Consider the following 27,192-nt stretch of genomic DNA (forward strand, 5'->3'; position numbering starts at 1 on the left):
GCTTTCGTACAGGCTCCTTCTCCCCTATTTTATTCTTTCTCCCTCAGTGTTTCTTACAAAAATGCAAATGGAGGGGGGATGTTGATTTTCTGGTTACTTCCTATGACCTTTCCTTCAAACCAAGTCCCTTGGTTTGAGTCCCAGCCACTTTTCATGCACCCTGTCCCTAATTTTTCCTTTCTGTAGGAGACTGCATCGTGTGTGTGAGGATGTGCTCTGGGGCTTCCAGGAGAGTGGTGGTGGGTGATCACTCCTGGTGGGAGACCGCAGCATATATAGGTATATCAAGGTTTATACCAGAAAGCCGGTAACGCTCTACTCAACACTCCCCGTTTTCCCAAATCCAGGGCTACCCTCAGCCTCTAGGACCGCGCGAGTCCCAGCGGATCCCGGGGCGCGGCTTCGCTTTGAAGGCCGCTGATCTAGATTGGCTCCGAGGGCCGGTCCTGGCCATTCAGGACTGGGGGCGTTGTCTCGAAGGCGGGGCTTCCCCTCGCCTACCCCCCCTCCCTCCTCTCGCCTCCCACGCGGTGGGTTCCAGGAGCTACCTCCCTCTGAACGCGACCCCTAGATCTCCCGCACAAGTCTCTGGGCCCGGGGGGGGGCCTGGCGGGACATGGCCTTGGCCACTGTGGCAGCAACAAGACTGGGCCTCGGCCGGGCCCCTCCGCTCCTCCTCCGGCGCGGCTACCAGACAGAGAGGGGTGTCTACGGCTACCCGCCGAGGAAGCCCGAGAGCCGGGAGCCCCAGGGCGGCCTGGCGCGCCCCCCAGGTCAGGGGTTGGGCCCGGGCGGTGGGCGTGGGGCCTGGGGAGGCAGGGGGCCTTCCTGCCTGGCCTGGGGTGGGGTGCTTTTGATAGTTGGGGCTTCTAGGGGCCTCAGTGTGCGAGTAGGAGGGTGGGGAGGAACCTGAGGCGAGGGAGCAGAGGCGGACAGGCGTGCCTACAGTCAGGGTCGGGGTCACAGAATGGTTTTGTGAGCTCTTGTCTTTTCCATTCCTTGGTCGTAAAACGTATAAGAACTTAGCTCTTTGCGGAGTCGGGGCTGCAGGAAAAGAAAAGTTCTAAGATATCCCAGCTCCTGGAGATCACCCAAGGATACATTTCCAGGTCCGTCTCCAAAGCTGGTGTGAGCCGGGATGTGTGGGGATCGCGACTGTGGCAGGGTGAAGAGGGCAGTTAGTAGATGGTCTTGGACCACAGCATGATATTTATTATCCATTTGTCTCCTCTGTGTAGCCTCTTTAATTTCAGAGTTTAGAACTCTTTGCTGAATTTAGAAACGTGTTACTCAGGTTTTAATGTATTACGAGACACGAATATCAGTTTTTGGAAGCTCTGTTGCATTCTCATATGCTAGAGACTAATTTTGAGCATTTGGTTTATGCTCCAAAGTTATTGTATCTTTATTCATCTTCACAGAATAGAAGATGAACACAGATCGATTATTAGAGGAAGGTCATTTGGCATCTTTGATCCAGCTATTGGATTAACAATTAGGAGCCCCTTCATCGTCTAAGCACCTGACCTTTGAGCAGTACATCACACACTGGAACCTCAATATTTTGCTTTTGATCCCAGGGAACATTTAGAATAAAACTGATTCTCCTTCTTGAGTCTAGCGGGTTTCTTTAGGGACAGGATTTTGGCCAGCTAGATTGCTAATCCCTTGAGAGTAAGACTATAGGTATCTTATTTCACTTGGCAAATTGAATGCCCAGAATTTTACGTGCCAACCGTCCTCAAACTGAAGCACGCATTCAGATCACTCTGCATGATGTTAAAATGCTAGCTTCCAGGCCAGCCTCCCTCTCCCCTCCCCCAAACCCCACCCTAGTTCTCATTCAGTGGCCTGAGATGAGGTTCAGGAATTTGTATTTTTATGTCACTCTAAGTGATTCTCTAGCAGGATGTCCGTGGCCACCGTGGCCAAACACTGTTATAGTCATAAGGGATGTATGTGTAAGATGTATTTGACAATCTCTTCTTCAATTAAGAACTTACTAGTGTGTGCTCAGTGTGCAATTATTGTGATCTTATTTGAGGTTTTCCCTCACTGCTGGGTCTCTGTTTGATTCCTATTAACAGCCTGGCAGTCGAGAATTAATCTTTGCTGGGAAAAGTCTGGGCTGGTGGTTCTCAATGGCAAGACTGTATCCAAATCATCCAGGGAGCTTTGGGCTGGTGTGGTTTGAAAAAATATCTCTGGAGTTGATTTTATCTGTATATAATCTTCTCTCTTCCCTCATCACCAACTTGTGCCTCCCCACCCCTCCTAGCAATGAACTTGCTGTATTGTGGGATCCTTGGTGAACTTTGAAAGTTCAGTATTGAGTTAGAACTGCAGGCTAAGGGTACAATATTGTGTTGTACTGAGAGGATAGAGTAAAATCAATACTGAGAAATAGTTGTTTGTTGCAGTTATGGGATCTGACTTAAGGAATTTTTTCCTTATATCTTTTTTTAATACTCTGAATAAAACTTAAAGGCAAGTGGGCCGTTTTGTTAACTTTCTCCAAAATTATCATTCCATGTAGATCTGTGACAGTTCTTTCTGTTTAAGAACTTATCACATCATTTTGTAAAAACTCTTTTTATAGATACTACTCCTACTAGGCTGTGTGGGAGAATGGGGAAGGAGATTACATATAGCTCACGTCCAAAGAGCTTGGTCACACTTCTATACATACCTGCAAGGGAGACTGGAAACCATAGTCTTTACTCAGGGTGGCTACCTTCCAATTAAAAATTATTTTGAGAGAGAAGAGGAAAATAGATGTTGGAAAATAATTAGTAATTACCACGCTCGGCCCCTTTGGCCATTCAAATATCCTAAGCTTTTCTTCCCACACATAGAATGTACTCACCTCCTCCCTCCTCCATTAAATTCCTTAATTCAGCTCAAAGTCCATTTTCTCTGGAGAATGTGCAGTCCTCTCCAGCAGGTGTGGCTGTGGCTCCTTGGAGTCTGGAATTTTATGAACTGCCATCCATCCTGAATATATACACATTCGATGTACAAAGGAAACTCCCATCCACAAAAGGAAAGAATGAGGAATTTATAGCAGCCACTGGTTCAGACCAGTTATCAAGTCCTGTTGGGTAGGAATGGTAAAGCCCCTTTATGTGGCTTAGTGGTAAATTCACTAGATTATCTGGCCCCTCAACTCTGCCCCTGTCCCTTCCCCTGGTCTTGCCTTATGGGTTCTTCTTCTTCTTCTTTTTTTTTTTTTAAATTTGCCCATTTTAAGGATGTAGTTTTTTTGTGTTTTTTTTTTTAGATGTTGGGGGTAGGAGTTTATTTATTTACTTTTTGGCTGTGTTGGGTCTTCGTTTCTGTGTAAGGGCTTTCTCTAGTTGCGGCAAGCGGGGGCCACTCCTCATCGCGGTGTGCGGGCCTCCCACCATCACGGCCCCTCCCGTCGCGGAGCACAGGCTCCAGACCCGCAGGCTCAGCAGTTGTGGCTCACGGGCCCAGCCACTCCACGGCACGTGGGATCCTCCCAGACCAGGGCCCGAACCCGTTTCCCCTGCATTAGCAGGCAGACTCTCAACCACTGCGCCACCAGGGAAGCCCACGGGTTCTTCTTTAACCTGTATCTTCTGAGGGCTTTGGGGAGTGTGCCCTCCTTGGGGGCTGCACACCTTTCATGGTCCACTTTATTTTGATAAAGTTAGGAGCCTGAGAGTTACTTTAGGTAGTCATCAATTACAGATTTTTTTTTTCTGGCCAGAGTTGGGATTTCTTTGGCAGTTCAGTTTTTAATTTTATTTATTTTTATTTCTTATTTTTTAAATTAGTTTTTATTGGAGTGTAGTTGATGTACAATGTTGTGTTACTTTCTGCTGTACAGCAAAGTGAATCAGTTATACATATACATACATCCACTCTTTTTTAGATTCTTTTCCCATATAGGTCACTACAGAGTACTGAGTAGAGTTCCCTGTGCTGTACAGCAGGTTCTTATTAGTTATCTATTTTATATACAGTAGTGTATATATGTCAATCCCAATCTCCCAATTTATCCTCCCCTGCCCCATTTCCCCCTTGGTAACCCTAGGTTTGTTTTCTACATCTGTGACTCTATTTCTGTTTTGTAAGTAACCTCATTTGTACCATTTTTTGAGATTTGGAGTTGGGATTTCTTTGGCAGTTCAGGTTTTTAAAAAATTTATTTATTTATTTTTGGTTGCATTGGGTCTTCATTGCTGCGCGCGGACTTTCTCTAGTTGCGGTGAGCGGGGGCTACCCTTTGTTGTGGTACGTGGTCTTCTCATTGCGGTGGCTTCTCTTGTTGTGGAGCACGGGCTCTAGGTGCATGGGCTTCAGTAGTTGTGGCTCACGGGCTCTAGAGCGCAGGCTCAGTAGTTGTGGCGCACGGGCTTAGTTGCTCCACGGCATGTGGGATCTTCCTGGACCAGGGCTTGAACCAGTGTCCCCTGCATTGGCAGGCGGATTCTTAACCACTGCGCCACCAGGGAAACCCGGCAGTTCAGTTTCTTAAATAAAATTCCTAGGACTGCAGTCTTTTTGCTTTTCGCTTTTTGGCTTTTTGCTTCTAGTCATTCCATGAGCAAGTTGCCCACAGTCAAAGAGCTCATCCGGGCCTAGTTTTTAAGCCTGCAAACCCTGGTCTTTTATTTACTGCTTCTACCCACTCGACTCCCTAAATTTAATGGTGTTTATTTTGAGACCATCTCAACTAATATGCTGTAGTGGGAAGGCAAAACCCTTTGTGTGATATTGAAGGCTCAGCTGGCTTTCATCATCTAACAGATAATGCTTACTAGAAGGTACTTAAAAAGGGGTTTCATCTTTTCTCCTATATCCGGCCAAGACAGCCTCTTCAGAACTACCTTAACTAATTGCTTCTACTCTTCCAACCTTGGCTGGGTCTGCCCTCTAGGTACTGAGGCCACAGATGGAGAAAACCTCCCAGTAGTGGAGTGAATTTCCCTCCATCTCTTCTTAATGATGAACTAGCTCCTCCTTGACCTCACCTTTCTTCTGGGGCTTTCCTGAAGATGACAAGAAATGATGAACACAGACTACTGAGCTACAGGCTCCATGGGCACGCAGCCTGCCTTTCAAGATATCGCAAGTGACAGTTTTACTGAATGTCAGATAACATAACACTGCTTCAGCTTTCTAGTCTGAAATACCTGGGTCCTCAGTACCCACCACCTGACTGCTAAGCCAGTGTCATATACATTTTAGGTTCTGTTATGGCAGCAACCCACCTCCAGTAGCAAATTCAGTATTGGATAGGATGTGTTCAGGGGCTGTGCCAGAGACCTGGAATAACAGTGGGTTGAATAAAGTAAGTAGAAGTCTGAGCTGGTATGACAGCTCTGCTCTGCAAAGCTGTAGGGGTTCAAGTTTCTTCTATGTTGTTTCTTTGCCACCCTGTGGGTGTTGCTTTCAACTCTGGTCAAGGATAGTTCACCACTACAGCCACATACTGGCCAGCAAGAGGGAGGAAAAGGGGGAGGGGAAGAGAACACCATCTCTTTAAGGGTAAGACCCAGAAGTTGAAACATCACTTCTACTATCCTCTCATTGGCCAGAACATAGTCATATGGCCACCCTGGCTGCAGGGAAGGCTGGAAAGGGTATCCTTATTCTGGGTGGTCATATACTCAACTATCTGTTACCATAAAAGAGAAGGGAAAATGGATGTTGGGAGTTATAATAGTCTCTGCTACAGATGTACTTTAAAAATCTGGGGCAAGCAACTTTTTCACCTTGTACTTCCTGTCACATTTTGAGCACTCTGTTTCTCAAAGCCTTGCTTTCTTCATATTTTCACTAACTAGGATCCTAGTCTAGGTGTTTAATTCTGGCCTGCTACCAAAAAAAAAAGTTGAATTCAAGGGTTCTTAACCTGGGCTCATGGATCCCTATGAGAAGGTTTCAGGGGGTCTGTGTACTTTGCACAACTCTGTGTGTGTGTCTGTTTGTAGGCCGAGGGCCCGTAGCTTTCATCACATTCTCAAAGAGATCCATGACTTCAAAGAGGTAAAACTGCTAGCCTAGCTGGTATTATAATTTATAGCCTAGTTCCCTTCCAGCTTAGTCCAGTCTTTCCAAAACGTTCGTTTAACTGAGTCACTTTCTTACTCAGGTCTCCAAAGGCTCTACTTTGCCTCTCAAAATAAAATGCAGGTTCTTTAGGTTGCTACTCAATGCCCTTCATGTTTCTTGACCTGTTCTAATTCTTTCTTACCTCTTTCCACATAAATTCCCCCACTTTCCAAATCTCTTCTTCACTTTGTGCCTTTCCACTTCTTACTCTCCACAGTCCAGCTCCATTCCCAAGTTCTCCGTGACATCTTTCCAGACAACTCCAGGCTATCCTAATCTGAATTCCCTTAACTCTCAGTATGGGGCCCAACCCCTTGGACTGTATTAAACTTTTTCTAATTGTGTGCAGTTTTGTGCGGGGATCATCTTCTCATTTACATTGTAAGATCCTGCCTAGTAAAGACCTTGTCTTATATTCCTTTCAGCTCTACACTTAATTAAATACTTATTAAATGATTGATTCCTACTAAGAAGTGGAAATAGGGTTCTGTATATGCAATTTCTTTGTGACATTTAATACATTTGAATTTTGCACGTACAACCGTAACACCAAGAACTAAGAAACACTTTATATATAGGGTAATATACTGTATTACCATGTTCTAGAAGAAGGAATAACTTTTTTTTTTGCTGATGAAGACAATTAAGATTCATTGGGTTTTTCCTTAAATTCTGTTTAACTTGTGCTTATGGTCTGTTCTATTAATTATAGGAGGCTGATGAGGCCAAGGACACAGTTTAATTGGCTTTAGTCTTTCTTTTTTTCGGCCTTGCTGTGCAGCATGCAGGATCTTAGTTCCCCGACCAAGGATCAAACCCATGCCCCCTGCATTGGGAGGTGCCCCCTGCATTGGGAGCACAGAGTCTGAAGCACTGGACTGCCAGCTAAGTCCCAGCTTCAGTCTTTTTCATAATGCCTACCAGTTGTCCTAAAAGGTACCATCTTTGTTGAGAGGAATGACTGAGTTAGTGGGTTGGATCATGTACATTAACTTTTGGTACTGGCAAAATGAATCAAAGGACAAACCCTACTGAAAATGGACACAAGGCATCCTCCCACATCCAAGGTGACACAGAGAAATGGGAGGAGGTGTGATCAAAGTTATGGTGCCTCCCTCCTCCTCTTTGACCTTCATCAGCCTTCTTTCTTAATATGTTTATCTTGGCCAAATATCAATGCCTGCATAGGATGACTACTTCATTTACTAAGATTTTCACTGTAGTAAGAGTTTGGAGAGATATTGGATTTGCTTGTAGTAACCTTTTTGGGTGGCAGCGGTTTCACTAGTTAAAATTTGACCTGTGATGAGTGTCCTTTGTAGCTGACTATTAGTAAAACAGCTTGTACTTTAACCTCTGTATACCTCAACTTCCAAGTCAACTTGAATTTATTTATCAACAATCCTAATTTAAAATGGAGGTGGGTTTCCATATACATTTTAGAAGTATTTGTTCTAATTCTGTGAAAAAAGCCATTGGTATTTTGATAGGAATTGCACTGAATCTGTAGATTGTCTTGGGAAGTATGGTCATTTTAACAATATTAATTCTTCCAGTCCAAGGCCATGGTATATCTTTCCATCTGTTTGTGTCATCTTCCATTTCTTTCATCAGTGTCTTATACTTTTCCGAGTATATGTCTTTTACCTCCTTAGGTAGATTTATTCCTAGGTATTTTATTCTTTTTGGTATGACACTAAATGGGGTTGTTTCCTTAATTGCTCTTTCTGATAGTTCGTTGTTAGTATATAGAAGGGCAACAGCTTAGGACCAGTGATTCATAGGCATAAATTTCATTATGAAGGATTTGGGTTATTAAAAAATGGCAGAATTTAGAGACCATTAGGAGATGAGAGCTGTAAGATTCCAAACAGCGTTTAGTGGTTACTGATCTTGGAGATCAGCTTTAGTAGTTGAAGTGAGGTTGCAGGTATGTTGCATATTAGAAATAATAGGAGCCTTGGGAATTCCCTGGCAGTCCAGTTGTTAGGACTCGGCACTTTCACTGCTGGGGCCTGGGTTTTGTCCCGGGTCGGGGAACTAAGATCTCACAAGCAGCGTGACGCGGACCAAAAAAAAAAAAAAAGAAGAGAAAAGAAATAATAGGAGCCTTTACTGGAGGTATAGGAAAAACAGTTCGGGAAAATCTTATTGCATTAGAGATTTTCAAAAATATTTAGATGATTTTTTAAATGTTTCAATGACTTCTAGTTGTCTCATCCTGTTGGCTGTAGGCCCTGGACTTTCCTTTTCACTTTTTGTTATGGTATAGTAGGTAAAACACTGGATTAAAATCAAGCACACCTGAGTACAAATAGTTCAAATTCCAGCTTCTCATTACCAGTGTCACCTTCTGCAAGTCACTTAACGTGTTTGGGCCTCAGTTAACTCTTCTGCAGATAAGGGTGCCTATTTCAGGGCTGTTACAGGATTAGATAAAATGACGTATCTGAAAAATGTAACACAATGTGCAGCACAAGTTAGTACTCAATAAACGGTCACTACCATTTATTATCAATCTGTGACTGTTGCTCACCTATTTCGGCAATGATTTAAGAAAGGAATCTCAAAAAAGAAGGAAAGGACCAGAACAAGGTTTCTATTTAAAGTTTGGTTTTTTGCAAGAAAGAACTATCTGGCAAAATAAATTTAGCTTATAAAGATATCAGGTTTGAGATGGGAAGAGAAGATAGGATGTAAAATGAACTCAGCCGCGCAGCCTAGGTATGAGTCTGTTGTACAGAATTCATAATAATAGTATTCTGGTACCAAGTCTTGCCTTTTGATATGGTTATCTATGAACTTCCTAAGTGGAAGCTGGTGGAAGCTGTCTCACTTCTTTTTTTCTATAAATTTCTGTTGTTTATTTATTTATTTATGTATTTGGCTGCATTGGGTCTTCGTTGCTGTGCGCGGGCTTTCTCTAGTTGCGGTGTGTGGGCTTCTCATTGCAGTGGTTTCTCTTGTTGCGGAGCACGGGCTCTAGGGCGTGCAGGCTTCAGTAGCTGTGGTGTGCAGGCTCAGTAGTTGTGGCTCGTGGGCTCTAGAGCGCAGGCGCAGTAATTGGGGAGCACAGGCTTAGTTGTTCCTCGGCATGTGGGATCTTCCAGGACCAGGGATCGAACCCGTGTCCCCTGCATTGGCAGGCGGATTCTTAACCACTGTGCCACCAGGGAAGTCCCCGTCTCATTTTAATAGGGCCTAAGAGGGGACTTCCCTGGCGGTCCAGTAGTTAAGACTCCACGCTTCCATTGAAAGGGACGTGGTTTCGATCCCTGGTCAGGGAACTAAGATCCCACATGCCGCAAGGTGTGGCCAAAAAAAAAAAAAAAAAAATAGGGCCTATGGGACTCCAATTATGGAGTTCTCTTTCTTGGAGTCTTCAGTATTTTTATAGATAGCCAATGTTCCCGCTTGCTCTAAGCATATGCTGACTTGAATGCAAAGAGACTGTGGATTGGATCTAGATATTTTGGGGGGAGGCTGTTTATGACCAGATGATGAAAGAGAACTGTATTGACTTCCAGTTGAAGTACTAAGTTTAGTTTAGGTTATCTGTCAGTGTACTTTATGTTGGTTAATATGAACACATTTCTTTCTGAAAATAAAATGCTATTCAGTACTATCCAGTGCCCCCACTGTGTTTGCTTACAGCAGAGAATAAAGTGAAGTAGATATCCCTATCATAATGTTTTTTATTTGTTTGTTTGTTTTGGGTGCACGGCACGTGGGACCTTAGTTCCCTGACCAGGGATTGAACCCGCACCCCCTGCATTGTAAGCACAGAGTCTTAACCACTGGACCACCAGGGAAGTCCCTCATAATGTTTTTTTACTCTTGTTTTAGCTAAGGTTCTTTTGGTCACAAGCAGCAGAAACCAACTCTGGCTATCTTAAGCAAAGAGGGGACTTTATTTGAAGGGTACAAGGGTATCTTCTAGAGCTGAAAAACGTTTCAAGTAATCAAGAAGGGAGTGAATCAAAGCTAACTCTGGGAATATTGGCAGAGGCTGTGTGTGGCCCGATAAGGCACAGCTGTTAAGGTACTTAGCTCCTGTGTCACCCATAATGTGTGTTGGGTGTTCACAAGACCACCCCACATTTAGAGATTCTCCAGAAGGGACTCATGGCACTCAGTCTATAGTTGTACTCATGGCTAAGGTTTATGGCAGTGATGTGATAAGGACACACAGCTGGACCATAATGGAAAAGGCACAGGAAGAGTCTGGAGTACCTTTGTGCAGGCTTCCTTCTGCGTTCTCCCATGAGGCATCACACGGAATGCACTCCTCTTCAAGAAACACAGCAACATGTGTGCAATGTTCCTGCGCAGGGAATCCTATTAGAGTCTCAGCACCCAGGGTTTTGTTTTCTTTTTTCTTTTTAACATCTTTATTGGGGTATAATTGCTTTTCAATGGTGTGTTAGTTTCTGCTTTATAACAAAGTGAATCAGTTATACATATACATATGTTCCCATATCTCCTCCCTCTTGCGTCTCCCTCCCTCCCACCCTCCCTATCCCACCCGTCCAGGTGGTCACAAAGCACCGAGCCGATATCCCTGCAGGGTTTTTATTGGGAGAGGTTCGTATAAGCACCCTCTGCATGTGCCAAAATCCCAGACTCCCAGAAGGAAAGCAGGTGTTCAGCCTAAACTACCTTGTTCTCCCAAACAGTCGAGGCACAGTGGATCACCCTTACCAATTAGGGACAGGTGAGGCCATTCCTGAAATTCAAATTCCCAGGCAGCAACCAAGAGCATAATAAACCTTGCAAGCAGGCTTTTCTAAGGATAGCAGTCTCACGCTCACTCTTCTCATATCTCTTAATTCCAAGTCTCAAATTCTGGGAAGATTGAATCTGACCCACCTTGACTCAGGTGTCTTTGGAATCCATTGACTCTTTGGGAGGCAAAGTGGAGCAATAGAGACATGGCCCTGGAACCCACCCTCTGGGATGGGAAGGTACAGTTCTCAGAAGAGAAGGACCCAAAGTGATCAGGAGGGATCCACTGCAGCCCTCATACGGCATGTTTGAGGGCTCTGGAAACCTTTGATCGGGAGGGTTCTGTGATGCCATTACAATACAGTGAATTTCAGGACTTCATTCATTCAAGTAATAACAAATATCTCTTGAACATCTACTATGTGCCATTCTCCTGAGCCAGAAGCACGCCTCCAGTATTTTCCATTTTATTTGGAAGAAGAGCGTATATATCTGCTACTGTGGTTTGCCCTATTCTCTCTGGCTTCTTAGGAATTTAAACATCCAATTAAATTCCTCTGAACTTTCACAGATATCGTGAGCACTGAGTCATTTGGTCAGTATTATGCCTCAGGTGAAGGGATTCATTTTTCTCTTACAGTAATCCTTTGATTTATACAGTAACAGGGAGTTTTTTTGTGAAGAAGATATGTATTCTATTGCTGTGATCCAATCCATTTAAATCTTTTAATTTCATTATTTGCTACCAAAGTAATCCAGCTGAAGCAATTTTATCCAATGCATTTGACCCTGAAACTTGGTCAGTTAATTTAACAAAAAATCATTAAATCAAGGATTATCATAATGAAATGAGAGACACTTTACGTATTTTAACTCAAGTATGTTTACTTTTGGTTTTGTATATGCAAATCTTTAAAGTGAAGAGCACTTATGAAAGCAATCTGAGTGCGGAATCTCCTAGATTTTTATAATGTCTCCCCTAATGTTTACTTTTCCCCATAGCAACAGCCTTAGGAACAAATATAATTTATTCTTACAAGCATATAGTCAACTGGTGAGGGCAGTGGAGAGAATCTGATCATCAGAAGCTTTCAGGGTGTATTTAAGTCAGTTAAATGGATACAATTTAAAGAGCTCTGGGAATTTCCTGGAGGTCCAGAGATTAGGACTCAAGTGCTTTCACTGCCTTGGGCCTGGGTTTGATTCCTGGTCGGGGAACTAAGATCCCATAAGCCTCATGGTGTGGCCAAAATAAATAAAGAGCTCTACTGGACATGTTCATTACAGAAAACTTAGAAACTATGGTAAGCAAGAAAATTTTTTTTTTTTTTTTGGCTGCGTTGGGTCTGCATTGCTGTGCGTGGACTTTCTCTCTAGCTGCGGCGAGCTGGGGCTACTCTTTGTTGTGGTGCACGGGCTTCTCCTTGTGGTGGCTTCTCTTGCTGCGGAGTACGGGCTCTAGGCTCAAGGGCTTCAGTAGTTGTGGCTTGAGGGCTCTAGAGCACAGGCTCAGTAGTTGTGGCGCACGGGCTTAGTTGCTCCACGGCATGTGGGATCTTCCCGGACCAGGGCTCGAACCCATGTCCCCTGCATTGGCAGGCGGATTCTTAACCACTGCGCCACCAGGGAAGTCCCAAAATTAAGAATTTTGTTTGTTTGTTTGTTTGTTGTTGTTGTTTTTGCGGTATGCGGGCCTCTCACTGCTGTGGGATCCTCCTGGACCGGGGCACGAACCCGTGTCCCCTGTATTGGCAGGCAGACTCTCAACCACTGCGCCACCAGGGAAGCCCCAAAATTAGGAATTTTGACATAGGATCATCACTAAGTTTTTGGTCTATTTCCTTTATATATGTGGAATATATACATGCAAGTGCAGAGACATATATGAAGTATATAGATACTAATATGCTAGATATACTATATAATGAAATATATATTATACACCAATTTTAACAAAAATCAGGCTTATGCTATATATAGTGTCTTTTAGTCTTTTTCCATCTAAACAAACTGATGCTTTTCCAGTAAGCATTCTCCTACAGCATTATCTTGTGATGACTTTTGGCCAGTGGGGATTAGTTATCAACACTGTGGCATGTCCCTAAGAGGACTGGGGGTTTGTAGGGAGTTAGAGGACTAACTACAGGGGAATGTCAGTGAGGAATGAGGAGGCATTGACTCCACCTTCAGTACCGGAGGGACGTGTGTGTGGGTGATGAGTAACTTCACCTTCCACTGGTGTCCTCAGGGGAAAGCAGATTCCCGTGACGACAGGAGTATAAGCAATTGTTTAGGAAAGAGGTGAAGAGGGTAGGGAGACCTGTTAAGCATGGAACAGAATTCCAGAGGTCATAATGGAAGGATCTGGGAGACAGAAAGGGAAGAGATGTGGGACTGGGTCTGGTGGAAGATACCAGAGCAGTGAAATGAGGGTCTGAGAGAAAACAGATGGTCAGGATGGATGGAGGATGTGCCCCAAGGTGGGAGGGGAATAGTCCTCTCTCTCTGGCTCTTTCAGAATAGTAGGTGCCACATGTTTTTCAGGGTGAGCAGCATCCTTTTGTGCCAACTCCCCCGTCAGTGTTCTAGAGTATCATTAAAAACTGGCTTTTCAGTTAGCAATTTCAGTTAGAAATTGAAGCAGTGATCCCTGAGCTGATGTGGTTCAGTAAAGAGAATGTTTTCAAAAGAGGGCTAGTAGAAGACTTCCCTGGTGGTCCAGCGGTTAAGACTCCGTGCTTCCAATGCAGGGTGCGTAGGTTCAATCCCTGGTCAGGGAACTAAGATCCCACGTGCTGCGTGGCATGGCCAAAAGTTTAAAAAAAATAAAAATAAAGCATTAAAAAAAAGAGGGCTAGTAGATTGTGGTGAGAATGGTGATGATAACCCTATATATTTACCACTGGACTTACCCCACTAAGGATGTAGTTTTGCAGATGATCTTGGAAGTCGTGGATGAGATCACCTAGAGCGAAAGTAGATTGAGAAGAAGACCCTGGGCAGACCTGGGGAGAACCAATATTTTAGAGGTGGACAAAGAGGAGGATCCCCTAACCCACTTCTCGCCCAGCAAAAGTGATTGAGGTTGAGTAGCCAGCGAGTTAGGAGGAAACCCAGGATCTTGCAATGCCAGAGAGCCCAGGGAAGCAACTGTTTTTAAGGAGGAGTGGCCAACAGGGACAATGCTTTAGACAGATATATCTGTCTGTATTTTAGCCAGAAATATGAAGGTGTCCTACTTCATAACCAGAATAGAGACTATAGCAAAATTATATATGACTCCTCCAGCTTGAAATCTGTTCATTTACTGGGATTGTTTGATGAGTTTATTAGACATAGTGTGGATCCTCTTAACTGCCGGATTTGTGCCAACAGATCCTACATATTCGTATGAATATTGAATGCATGTTCAACACACCTCAGTTCTTTCCTCTAAGCCTGTGACAAGAGATACACTGCAGAACCCTGAATACAAACCCCAGCACATAAACATGTAGCTCTGAAATCATTGTGTGGCAACACATGTTCATAAAATGGTCAGTAAGTATTTCAAAATATGCTAACAATTTTCTTTGGGTTCTGAAAATAAAAATGCAAATTTTTGTAATGTTCAGAAAATGTGTGCCCTTCATGGTGGACTTGCTCATCTTCAGAGATTTGTGCTTGATTTGTATAAGACCACCTTGATGAACTGAAGGTTAATCGATTGTGGGCTTGAAGGATTTTCTTCCAAATTTTAGAAGGGCTTTCCTGTGGGAAAGGGAAGAAAAGCAGCTTCTGGCTCAATATAAAATCATCTAAGATAGAATTGGATTCATTGAAAGATAATGATTCCCCCTTGAGTAGAGACTGGGGAATTACTCATTTAAGGCTGTACAAACGGGATTTAAAAATTTTTTTCATTATGTGAGTAACAAGATAATTTCTAAGGTCTTTTCCTACTGTACGATTTCATGAGTGTATGTACCTGGGGTCTTTAAGAAATAAGGAAGGCTGGGACTTCCCTGGTAGTGCAGTGGTTAAGAATCCGCCTGCCAATATAGGGGACACGGGTTCTAGCCCTGGTCTGGGAAGTTCCCGCATGCCGCAGAGCAACTAAGCCCGTGCGCCACAACTACTGAGCCTGCGCCTTAGAACATGTGAGCCACAACTACTGAGCCCACCTGCCACAACTACTGAAGACTGCGCACCTAGAGCCCATGCTCTGCAACAAGAGAAGCCACTGCAATGAGAAGCCCACGCAGCCCAACGAAGAGTAGCCCCCACTCCCCGCAACTAGAGAAAACCCGCGCACAGCAACGCAGACCCAACACAGCCAAAAGTAAAATAAATAAATTTATAAAAAAAGAAATAAAATAAGGAAGGAAATGTAACATTGATTTTGTAGTTCAAATTGTCTGTATTTCTAATGTACGATATAAAAAATCTCAAATAATAATTAAGAGGACTATAATTATCCATAATCTCAGCATTTTAACAGTTATTTTCAATTTGGGGTGTTTCCTTTTAATATCTATCCTCGTGCATAATTAGTTTCACAAATGTGCACTTATAGTTCTGTTTCCTTTCTGTATTTTTCAGTGACTTTCGCTCTCAGGAGATAAATTTAAGGAAATAAGTGTGTTTTCCTGGAGTCTGTTAGTCTTTAATCCTGAAAACCACTGGCAGCTGTGGTGGGTAGGAGCCGTGTGTTTAAAACTGTCCAAGGCCACAGAGGCTTCTTTGAAAAACTGATTTTGCAGCTTGTGGGCATTTCCTAAACTCTATTGTTCTGTTGTTTTTTCCCCCTGAATTAGTGGATCATGGCCTTGCCAGGTTGGTGACGGTGTATTGTGAGCATGGCCATAAAGCTGCCAAAATCAACCCCCTCTTCACTGGCCAAGCCCTGCAGGAGAACGTGCCTGAAATCCAAGCCCTCGTGCAGACGCTGCAGGGACCCTTTAATACCGCAGGTAAAGCCCATCAACAATGGACTATCCACGTGACAGTTAACTGCCAGTGAGGTGGGGCTCCTTTCTCTGTTCTTGAAGGACCCACATGCCCGCTGGAGCTGAGGCTTCCACGGGTGTGAGGAGACAGTGAGGGGGCACATTCGAACACTGTCTGGGAGGAGCAGTGTTGGGGTTCTAGAAGGGTCTTCTGATAGGGCCCGTTTCTTCTCTATTCAAATCATATGTACAATGGCCAGAGGGTACATGAAAAGGTGCTCAGCATCACTAAGCATCAGGGAAATGCAAATCAAAACCACAATGAGGGGCTTCCCTGGTGGCGCAGTGGTTGAGAGTCTGCCTGCCGATGCAGGGGACACGGGTTCGTGCCGCGGTCTGGGAAGATCCCACGTGCCGCAGAGCAGCTGGGCCCGTGAGCCATGGCCGCTGAGCCTGCGCGTCCGGAGCCTGTGCTCCATAACAGGAGAGGCCACAACAGTGAAAGGCACACGTACCGCAAAAAAAAAAAAAAAAAAAAAACCACAATGAGCTATCACCTCACACCTGTTACAATGGCTATTGTCAAAAAAACCCCCAAAGATGGATAAACAACACAGTCCTACTGTCAAGCACAGGAAACTATATTTAATATCCTGTGATAAACCATAATGGAAAAGAAAATGAAGAAAAATGTATATATATATGTATAACTGAATCACTTTGCTGTACAGCAGAAATGAACACAACATTGTAAATCAACTATACCTCAATTAAAAAAAAAAAAAACCCAAAGATACAAGTGTCGGCGAGGATGTAGAGAAAAGGGAACTCTTGTGCACTGTTGGTAGGAATGTAAGTTGGTGCAGCCACTATGGAAAACAGTATGGAGGATCCTCAAAAAATTAAAAATAGAACTACCATATGATCCAGCAATTCCATGTCTGGGTATAAATCTAAAGGAATCGAAATCACTATCTTAAAGAGATATCTTCACTCCCATGATCATCACAGCTGTGCTCAATCAGTATCAAAGATCTAACGTTTATTGTAAGCAACTATACACGATATAAAGAAAATGTTGGTTTGTTAAATTCATATTGTAGGCTTAGGCAAATGACTGATAATTGATTTGGTGCTGGGCCAATCACGTACTACAAACCTTTCTTTTCTCTGGCTGAGATTCAGGGAGATTTCCTTTTACCTTAGAATATTGCATTGCTATCAATATTAATTCACATTAAGACCAACTGTGCAATAATAGGCATTGCTTTATAGATATTAATAAGACTTGAACGTTTTGGTAGATAGATGTTTCAGATAAAGGTATACATATGATTTGTAGCTATAAAGCAGATGAAAGGTAGGTTCACAATTTAGTTCAAAATGACTATAGAATCAAAATTTGGCATAATGCATCATGGCTCTGTTCGAGAGATGGAAGCTTTTTATTCCCTCTCCTTTTAGTACCTTTATGGCCTTTGATCATATTTTTAGTTTTGCCTTTAGAAAAATCTAGATAACCCAAGTTACTTGGAATGAAATGCTCTGAATTCAAATAAGGATCTTGGTATGTTCTATAATTAGTTACATGGTTGATTATTCTTTAAAACGATCCCTTTGATTCCATTTCGTAGGATTACTGAACATGGGGAAGGAGGAGGCCTCTCTCGAGGAAGTGGTAGCCTATCTCAACCAGATCTACTGTGGGCAGATTTCTATTGAAACCTCCCAACTTCAGAGCCAGGAGGAGAAAGAATGGTTTGCCAAGCGGTTTGAGGAACTGAAAAAGGAGACATTTACCACAGAAGAGCGAAAACATCTGTCAAAACTAATGCTAGAATCTCAGGTATAAAAGTAGCAGCTAATATCAAAGAAACAGGTCGATTCATTTTCTACAAAGACATATAAATATTGAAGAGAGGGAGTTAAGACATGAACTCTCTGAATGTAGCCCCATTTACCCCATGGCCTCAACACAAGGGGCAGGGTAGCACATACCACTTTATTCTAAGTAGAAGAAAGTAGATCACCAAACAACAGAACTATTGGTGCTTCTCAGAGTCAATATGTTTTATGTATTTGTCTATTCCCTCTATAGAAGCCTGCAAAATCCTTAAGATCTTATTTCTCTTTTTCTTACCTGAAGTGATAGAAAAAAAGGAACTGTATGTGGAAGAGGCTCTCAATACAGATTAATGGGATTGAATGTCTGTCAGGGCTGTGATCAGGACTCGGGCATATCAAGATGACAAGAAACCTGTTCCCAGTAATGTGGGTGGTTGGCTAATTTGCAGCCCAGATGAAATGCTATTGTAGAGCCCTGTACTGAAACTCAAGTCATGGGAAGGGCCTGGCATTCTGAGGGGATTCCTGCTGGGGTGAGTTCTTCTACCCCTCAGGTTGTTTTCTCTGCATCCCTGCTGCTGTCTGGTGTCCTCGGCAGGGCTTTCCTGCCTGGCTCTGGGTGACTTCTGTGCATCTCTGCGGTCGGTAGTGAAGGAACCCTGTTGCAGCTGCTTGACGTAGTGTGGGGTCTTCTTAAACGTGTTTGACTTTGACCCAAGTAGTTAGCTGTCCTGTAACTGATGCGTCTGACGTGGTGTTCCATAGGAGCTTGACCACTTTTTGGCCACCAAGTTTGCCACGGTGAAGCGATACGGAGGCGAAGGAGCTGAAAGCATGATGGGCTTTTTCTATGAGCTGCTGAAAAGGGCGGCCTACAGCGGGGTAACCGATGTCATTATTGGGATGCCACATAGAGGGAGGCTGAACTTATTGACAGGCCTTCTGCAGTTCCCTCCAGAGGTAAAAGACATTCTATGTTTTCCGCTATTCATGTACAATTGACTGTAAAAGAATAAAACCAATGGTAATAACTGCTTTTAGAAAACCAGCCAAGCATATGAGCCATTTGTCCAGGAGACAGCTTAGTTAATTTGTTTTTTGATCTGAATTTTATTTTATTTGTTTATTTTTATACAGCAGGTTCTTATCAGTTATCTATTTTATACATATTAGTGTATATATGTCAATCCCAGTATTTCAATTCATTCCCCCACGCCCGATGCCACTTTCCCCCCTTGGTGTCCATACGTTTGTTCTCTACATCTGTGTCTCTATTTCTGCCTTGCAAACTGGTTCATCTGTACTGTTTTTCTAGATTCTACATATATGTGTTAATATATAATATTTGTTTTTCTCTTTCTGACTTACTTTAGCTTAGTTAATTGATGAAACCTGTTGCTGTTGGATGGCCCTCTTCTTTTTCCTTTTGTTTGTTTATTCTTTTGGCCGTGCCACGTGGAATGTGGGATCTTAGGTCCCCAACCAGGGATCGAACCCGCGTCCCCTGCTGTGGAAGCACGGAGTCTCAACCACTGGACCACCAGTGAAGTCCCTGGACCTGGCATTTAGGTTGATTTTCTGTATCAACTTACAGAGGTTCTTCACTCAGGGAAGTTAAAAGTTAGTTTGGGGCTTCCCTGGTGGCGCAGTGGTTGAGAGTCCGCCTGCCAATGCAGGGGACACGGGTTCGTGCCCCGGTCCGGGAAGATCCCACATGCCGCGGAGTGGCTGGGCCCGTGAGCCATGGCCGCTGGGCCTGTGCGTCCGGAGCCTGTGCTCCGCAACGGGAGAGGCCACAGCAGTAAGAGGCCCATGTACCAAAAAAGAAAAAAAAGTTAGTTTGTTTCCTACGGATGATGCAAACAGATAAATTCTGTTTTTCGAAGCATGCTTTCCCTATTTCATAAAAATCATTCAAACAAACACAAAGATCTGTACAATTTGATACAATTTTACCTTACAAAAAAGTCATTTTTACCTTCCACTTATTTGCAGTTTCTAGTTAATAGATTGTATGAAACTAGTAACACATTGTTATCTCAAGAGACCCCTCTAAGTGAGTGGTTTTATGGGTTATTGGATCTTGGTGTTCCTGTTCTGTCCAACTCAGCTGCTCTGTAAGTCTCGAAAGACTTGAGGGTCAGGATGGAAGATTCGATGTCAGGGAGCATCAGAGGGACTCAATGTCTGATAAGGTTGTAGCCGTTACGCGTGGATAAACCTCATTACTGTTCTTGGCCCGGAGATTAAAAATAATTATAAATGTTAAAGGACCTTTCAAAGTTAGATGGAGTTAATGGAGCCTATGGAAGGATGTGTTATCCTTGAGAATATTAGAAGAAACACATGGGAACCCTAGTACGCTGTTGGTGGGAATGTAAATTGGTGCAGCCACTGTGGAAAACAGTATGGAGGATCCTCAAAAAACTAGAAATAGAACCACCATATGACCCAGAAATTCCATTCTTGGGTATATATCTGAAGAACATGAAAACACTAATTTGAAAAGATATATGCACCTCAATGTTCATAGCAGTATTATTTACAATAGCCAAGATACAGAAGCAGCCTAAGTGTCCATCAACAGATGAATGGATAAAGAAAATGTGATACACACACACACACACACACACACACACACACACACAGGAATACTACTCAGCCATAAAAAAGAATGAAAATTTGCCATTTGAAACAACATGGATGGACTTGCAGGGTATTGTGCTTAGTGAAATAAGCCACACAAAGATAAATACTGTATGTTGTCACTTATATGTGGAATCTCAAAAATAAAACAAACTAATGACTATAACAAAAAAGAAACAGACTCACTAAGAGAACAAACTAGTGGTTACCAGTGGGGAGAGGGAAGGGCGGTATAGCAGTAGGGGATGGAGAGATACAAACTACTTTGTAAAAAATAAATAAGCTACAAGGATATATTGTACAACACAGAGAATATAGCCAATATTTTATAATAACTATAAACAGTATAATCTCTAAAAATTTTGAATCACTACGTTGTACACCTGAAATTTATATAATATTGTAAATCAACTATACCTCAATTCTAAAAAAATTTTTTTAATGAAAAAAATATATGTGATGTTATGTCTAGGGGCCAAGCTTTACCTTTAATATTCGTACCTCAGTGTTTCTGATGCTAAGAGACTGGTAACCAGCTTTGAAAAGACACCTTAGTAAAGGTAGAATATGACAGAATAAAGTAATGGACAGATGGAGACATGTGCTTAGATACCTGCAGAAATTTTCTCTCTCTTTCTTTTTTTTTTTGGCCTGCTCCATGCGGCTTGCGGCTTGTGGGATCTTAGTTCCCTGGCCAGGGATGGAATCTACGCCCTCGGCAGTGAAAGCGCAGAGTCCTAACCACTGGACGGCCAGGGAATTCCCCTGCAGAAGTTCTTAAACCAAAAATTGCATTCCTAAAATATCCCAGACAAGACAGTTACTGAAAGACACAGAAGTGATTATCAATGATCATATTTGCGAGAAACACACCCATCCCTATACTGTGTGAGTTTGTATGCTCCTATTTGCAGATAGGGAAATAAGAAGCTTTTGTGAACTGGAGAAGCTTTTGGGTCATTCAAACCATTTGGCCAGTAGAGAATAGCATGCTGTTTTTGGTAAATACCTTGGTTTGAGACCCAGATTTTTAGCCGAGGACCTTTAAACCATCTAGTTAATTTCTCTTGCTCATTCATTTTTTTTTTTTTTTAAATCTCAAACTCCTAATTTATCCCTCCCCTTCCCCTTCGGTAACCATAAGATTGTTTTCTATGTCTGTGAGTCTGTTTCTGTTTTGTAAATAAGTTCATTTGTATCATTTCTTTTTCCTATTCTTTTTTTATTTTTGGCCGTGCCGCATGGCTTGCAGGATCTTAGTTCACAGGGACCGAACCTGGGCCCTTGGCAGTGAAAGAGCAGAGTCCTAATGACTGGACTGCCAGGGAATTCCTGTATCATTTTTTTAGATTCCACACATAAGTGATATCGTATGATATTTGTCTTTTTCTGTCTGACTTATTTCACTTAGTATGATAATCTCTAGGTCCATCCATGTTGCTGCAAATGGCATTATTTTGTTCTTTTTTATGACTGAGTAATATTCCAGTGTGTGTGTGTGCACACACACCATATGTTCTTTATCCATTCATCTGTCAATGGACGCTTAGGTTGCTTCTGTATATTGGCTATTGTAAATAGGGCTGCGATGAACGTTGGGGTGCATGTACCTTTTCGAATTAGAGTTTTCTCTGGATATATGGCAACTCTAGCAACTCTGTTTTTAGTTTTTTAGCTTGTTCATTTTTAAAATGGGTAGTAACATCTATGTCATAGAAGACTGTGAAGATGAGGTGACAGAATGTATGCAGAGAAGTCCTTTGAGAATTGGACAATATAGTTTTTAAGATGCCACTTGCACTAAGCAGTGTATGTTATCCCCTGACTAAATGGGATTAACTTCTTATTTGCCTCTCTACCTTTAACAAGAATAATACAGATTCTTTTGGAAAATACATAATAACAGGTGCATTTAAGAAAAAATATTTTGCTTATTGCAAGGCAGAAGTATCTTACCATCTGCATCAGGCTAGACTCTTCTGAAAGTGTTGGAACTTCATATGACTGAACATCTCCAAATAGTTCTGTGCATTCGAGCAGTTACAAGTGTGTGCTTATCTTTATTTATTTAATTTTTGGCTGTGTTGGGTCTTCATTGCTGCCTATGGGCTTTCTCTAGCTGCGGCGAGTGGGGGTTATTCTTCATTGTGGTGTGTGGGCTTCTCATTGCAGTGGCTTCTCTTGTTGCGGAGCACGGGCTCTAGGTGCATGGGCTTCAGTAGTTGTGGCACACAGGCTCAGTAATTGTGGCTTACGGGCTCTAGAGTGCAGGCTCAGTAGTTGTGACACACAGGCTTAGTTGCTCTGTGGCATGTGGGATCTTCCCGGACCAGGGCTCGAACCCGTGTGCCCTGCATTGGCAGGAGGATTCTTAACCACTGTGCCACCAGGGAAGTCCCTATTGTGTGATTTAAATGAACCACCTCTTACCATTTTTTCTTGTACGTTTATTCGGCATAGCTGATGTTCCGTAAAATGCGAGGCTTAAGTGAATTTCCGGAAAATGTCTCAGCCGCTGGCGATGTCCTGTCTCACCTGACGTCCTCGGTTGACCTGGACTTTGGCGCGCACCATCCCCTCCACGTGACAATGCTGCCCAACCCCTCACACCTGGAAGCCGTTAACCCTGTGGCTGTTGGGAAGACTCGCGGGAGACAGCAGTCCAGGCGGGATGGGGACTACTCTCCAGACGGTTCGGCTCAGCCTGGGGACAAGGTCATTTGCTTACAGGTACTAGTAGCTTCAGGAAGTGAGGCCTGAGGTTGGAAAGACCAGGAAGTAAGAATGTCCAGGATGGTAGTTACGACAGGAGATGGCAGATGTTCCAGATGAAATTGAGATGAACTTTTGGGAAAAGAAGATTTTTGGGGTTCTTTAAAAAATTAATAGCAGATGTGAGGTGGTGTAGTCTCAAGGCAACTGACTTTTATTTTTGACTGATGTTTTAAAAAATTCTTCAATTAATTTTTTTATTGGAGTATAGTTGATTTACAGTGTTGTGTTAGTTTCAGGTGTACAGCAAAGTGAGTCAGTTATACATATACATATATCCACTCTTTTTAGATTCTATTCCCATATAGGTCATTACAATATAGTAGGCTCTTATTAGTTAACTATTTTATGTATAGTAGTGTGTATATGTCAATCCCAATCTCCCAATTTATCCCTCCCCGCTCAAGGCAACTGATGGAGGTCTTCACTGTGTTTTTCCTTTCTTGAGTTATGAATTAATTAAGGGGATATAGACCGGCATACCTGCTACTGTTAAGAGGACAGATGTCATTACTTCTCTGAAATTATAACTCTCTTGGAAACGACGTGGTATCCGTCTGTCTAACAAGACTGCAAGAGTCTGGATTTATTTTATTTGCTTGTTTGTTTGTTTTCCAATGAAGGTCTTTGGCATTAAGGCAAACAATACAAATTATATAATGTATTGCTTCCTCTGCCCTCCACTTTTTGGTAGCCCAACAGGTATACTTTAGAGGTTTAGATTGTGGGTCACATTTTTCTTCTGCAAGTATTCATTTAAATATGAACGTTTAGGGACTTCCTTGGTGGTCCAGTGGTTAAGACTCTGCACTTCCACTGCAAGCCGCGAGGGTTTGGTCCCTGGTCGGGGAACTAAGATCCCACATACCACGCCACAAAAGTAAAAACATAAATATGAACCTTTAACTACTGGATAACTACTAATTAATCCTGGATATCAGTAACTGAGTCTTCAAACCCAAAGGAAATTAAGTAAATCTACAAGGCAGTAGAATATTTGGCTACATATACAAATAACCACATTATCTTACTGTTAATTTTCCATGGGCCAGAAACTTGTAGTAAATAAATCGGGGGTAAGCAGGATTGGATTTGATTATGTTATAGTATTTCTAAATAGAAATCTTCAAATCATTAGCCAGACATTCTCTTCACCTTTCACTTGAATTCATGAGACTAAAATATTTCAGTCACTCACATTTCCCCAGTACATTGAGCTGATCTTAAGGCTGATTCCTGAAGGAAGAGGTGAAAGTGCCATTTTCTTTGAAGTGAAAAGAAACTGCCCTCTTCTCTCTACTTTGTGTTCCCAAGACATTTTGCCCTGCTGTGTCTGCCTGGGTCTTGCCTCACTCAAGTTCAAAATTCTAATTTATTGTGGGAACTTGAAATTCGGAGTCTATAAAATCATGGTGGGTGAGACTCCGGATACTACTTTTGCCGTCTGTCTTCTGTTCATCTTGGTCCTGAATGTGGTGGAAGTGGATCGTCACATGTGATCCTCTGTGTGTGTCCAAGCCCCCTGCTGTGTTTGGCTGAGCAGTTTCCACCGCCCACAGCATTCCTTGGGGCTTATGGACCCGACTCCTGCAAAGCTTTATGGGCATCATGGAGTGTTTTCTCTTCTAAGACAGGAAATAAAATTAGCAGATGACACATGGCTTTAGTGCCAAGAACCCTAAGACTATGATAAAATGACGCAAGTTATGAACAGATGTTATGTTCTCAGCAATGCCTCTCCTGTAAACGCTTTTGTAAAGGAGTGGAAGAGACACCCAGCTCTCTTCCTTGCTTTACTGGTCTCCTTTTACATCATTACTCCACAGGAAGTCCCATCAGCAAGGAGGCCAAAGGGTGTGGAGTGTTCAGATGCTAGGAACCCCTTGACCCTGTGTGGACCGCCGTGCAGCTGAGGGTTGGACTTGACAGTGTAGCCCGGTGTAGAAAAGACAAGGATTCTGGAACCAAGAAGCACTGAGTTCAGATCCTGGCTTTGCTGCCTTCTAGCTTGGCGTGCTTGGTTCTGTTCCTCAGGTTCTCTGAATCTCAGAGGTCAATGGGAGTAGGTTACATTCCTTATAGTGTTCTGAGGATTAAATGAGAACATAGTAAGTTCGTTAACCCAGGCGAAAGGCTTGGAGGGGTGGGGAAATAAGTCCAAAAAATGGAGGCATCAGGACTTTCCTGGCAGTCCAGTGGTTAAGACTCCACGCTTCCAATGCAGGGGGCACAGGTTCCATCCCTGGTTTGGGAAATAAGATCCCGTGTGCCATGCAGCGTGGCCAAAAAAAAATGGAGGCATCACAGAAGGTCTAGTCCTTGGCACGTGAAATACGTACTCTTTCTGAACCTTGGTTTTCTCATCTGTGAAAAGAACAGTGGCGATTCCCTTACCTGGCCCCTACACCTGATTGTTGAATGGATCAATGGAGATAATGTACATAGCGTTGTGGAGGTGACGTAAGGGTATGTTATCACTACGTCTGGATATTCCAAAACGTCAGTCATCCCTGTAGGCCCTAGCAATGGGAAGGTGTGGGCTGGAGATTTCGCTAAGCAAAACAGTGCTTCCTTTCTTAGCCAAAATGTTTTACCTATATACAAATTACTCTTTTAGGACGTCTTCACTGTCATTAAAAAAATCTGCTTCCAAGGATTCCTTCTTTTTATTTATTTATTTATTTATTTTTGGCTGTGTTGCGTCTTTGTTGCCGCACGCGGACTTTCTCTAGTTGTGGTGAGCGGGGGCTACTCTTCGTTGCGGTGCGCGGGCTTCTCATTGTGGTGGCTTCTCTTGCTGCGGAGCAGGGGCTCTAGGCACTCGGGCTTCAGTAGTTGTGGCTCGAGGGCTCTAGAGCTCAAGCTCAGTAGCTGTGGTGCACAGGCTTAGTTGCTCCGCGGCATGTGGGATCTTCCCGGACCAGGGCTCGAACCCGTGTCCCCCCCTGCATTGGCAGGTGGATTCTTAACCACTGCGCCACCAGGGAAGCCCAAGGATTCTTTCTTCATTCATATTTAGGTCTTTTATTTCTGCTATTATTAGAGCCACAATGGTTACCATATCAGGTCATTTTATTTAATTAATTAATTAATTAATTAATTTGGCCGCGCTGTGCAGCCTTCAGGATCTTAGTTCCCCGGTCAGGGATTGAACCCGGGCCATAGCAGTGAAAGCGCCGAGTCCTAACCACTGGACCACCAGGGAATTCCCCATATCAGATCATTCTATTCTCTAGCTGAGCATTTTGGCTGTTTATGATAGTAGCCTTTTATTTAATAGCTTTTTAATTAAAATGCATTTGTCATATAACATCATGTAAATTTAAGGTGTACAACATATACCTTATTGATATAACAGCCTTTTATACAGCATGAAGTCAGTGGAGCTCATACTTTCTCCTAAGGTCTGCAATTCCCTCATTATTTACTTTCAAGTTTTCTAAAAAAAATTTACCCCCTTTTCTACCACTTTCCGTTTACCGGTTTTTTTGTTTCTTTGTTTTTTGCGGTACGCGGGCCTCTCACTGTTGTGGCACGTGGGCCTTTCACTGTTGTGGCCTCTCCCGTTGCGGAGCACAGGCTCCGGATGCGCAGGCTCAGCGGCCATGGCTCACGGGCCCAGCCGCTCTGTGGCGTGTGGGATCTTCCCAGACCGGGGCACAGACCCGTGTCCCCTGCATCGGCAGGTGGACTGTCAACCACTGTGCCACCAGGGAAGCCCATACCAGTTGTTTTTCTTAATTAATTTTTTATTGAAGTATAGTTGATTTACAATGTTGTGTTAATTTCTGCTGTAAGCAAAGTGATTCACTTATACACATATGTATACATTCTTTTAAAAATGCTTTTCCATTATGGTTTATCCCAGGATATTGAATATAGTTCCCTGTGCTATACAGTAGGACCTTGTTGTCAGGTTTTGTGCTATTATGATCTAGCAGACTTCACAAGTTCTGGAAGAAAAGCACATTTCAGAGATTCTCTTACAATAGTATTTTGCTCTTTCCCCAAAGCCTCCTTTCACTTGTGTATGATATACTTACACCCCCATGCTCCTGTCTTTGCTGTCACATCATTCTCATTTATGTTCACAGTGGTGGCTAATACACCCAGTAGGAATGAGGTGATGTGAGCTACACGCAGTCTCGTTTTGGGGGGGAAATGATTGGGGAAGAGTGAGAGTTCGAAGCTG

At 43.1% G+C, this 27,192-nt stretch overlaps 1 protein-coding gene and 1 non-coding gene across 5 annotated transcripts in view; one reads left to right on the plus strand and one right to left on the minus strand.

The window, feature by feature from the left end:
* The first annotated feature begins 514 nt into the window (after window positions 1–514).
* The window catches only part of DHTKD1 (dehydrogenase E1 and transketolase domain containing 1), a 53,001-nt gene continuing 26,323 nt past the window's right edge, over window positions 515–27,192 (plus strand). For 2 of the 4 annotated variants that reach the window (XM_067701194.1, XM_067701218.1), the window contains exons 1-5: window positions 515–773; window positions 15,606–15,761; window positions 17,372–17,583; window positions 18,348–18,542; window positions 22,689–22,958. In XM_067701194.1, the coding sequence (XP_067557295.1) occupies window positions 617–773; window positions 15,606–15,761; window positions 17,372–17,583; window positions 18,348–18,542; window positions 22,689–22,958 (990 nt within the window). In that variant the 5' untranslated portion in view covers window positions 515–616. The remainder of the gene's footprint in view (window positions 774–15,605; window positions 15,762–17,371; window positions 17,584–18,347; window positions 18,543–22,688; window positions 22,959–27,192) is intronic. The other 2 variants (XM_067701202.1, XM_067701213.1) reach the window with 2 other exon arrangements.
* TRNAV-UAC (transfer RNA valine (anticodon UAC)) lies at window positions 9,824–9,896 on the minus strand. Its single transcript has one exon. It is a non-coding gene; the product is annotated as a tRNA-Val (tRNA).

This window comes from Pseudorca crassidens, chromosome 1 (genome assembly GCF_039906515.1).
Source record: "Pseudorca crassidens isolate mPseCra1 chromosome 1, mPseCra1.hap1, whole genome shotgun sequence".
Taxonomy (NCBI): Eukaryota; Metazoa; Chordata; class Mammalia; order Artiodactyla; family Delphinidae; genus Pseudorca; species Pseudorca crassidens.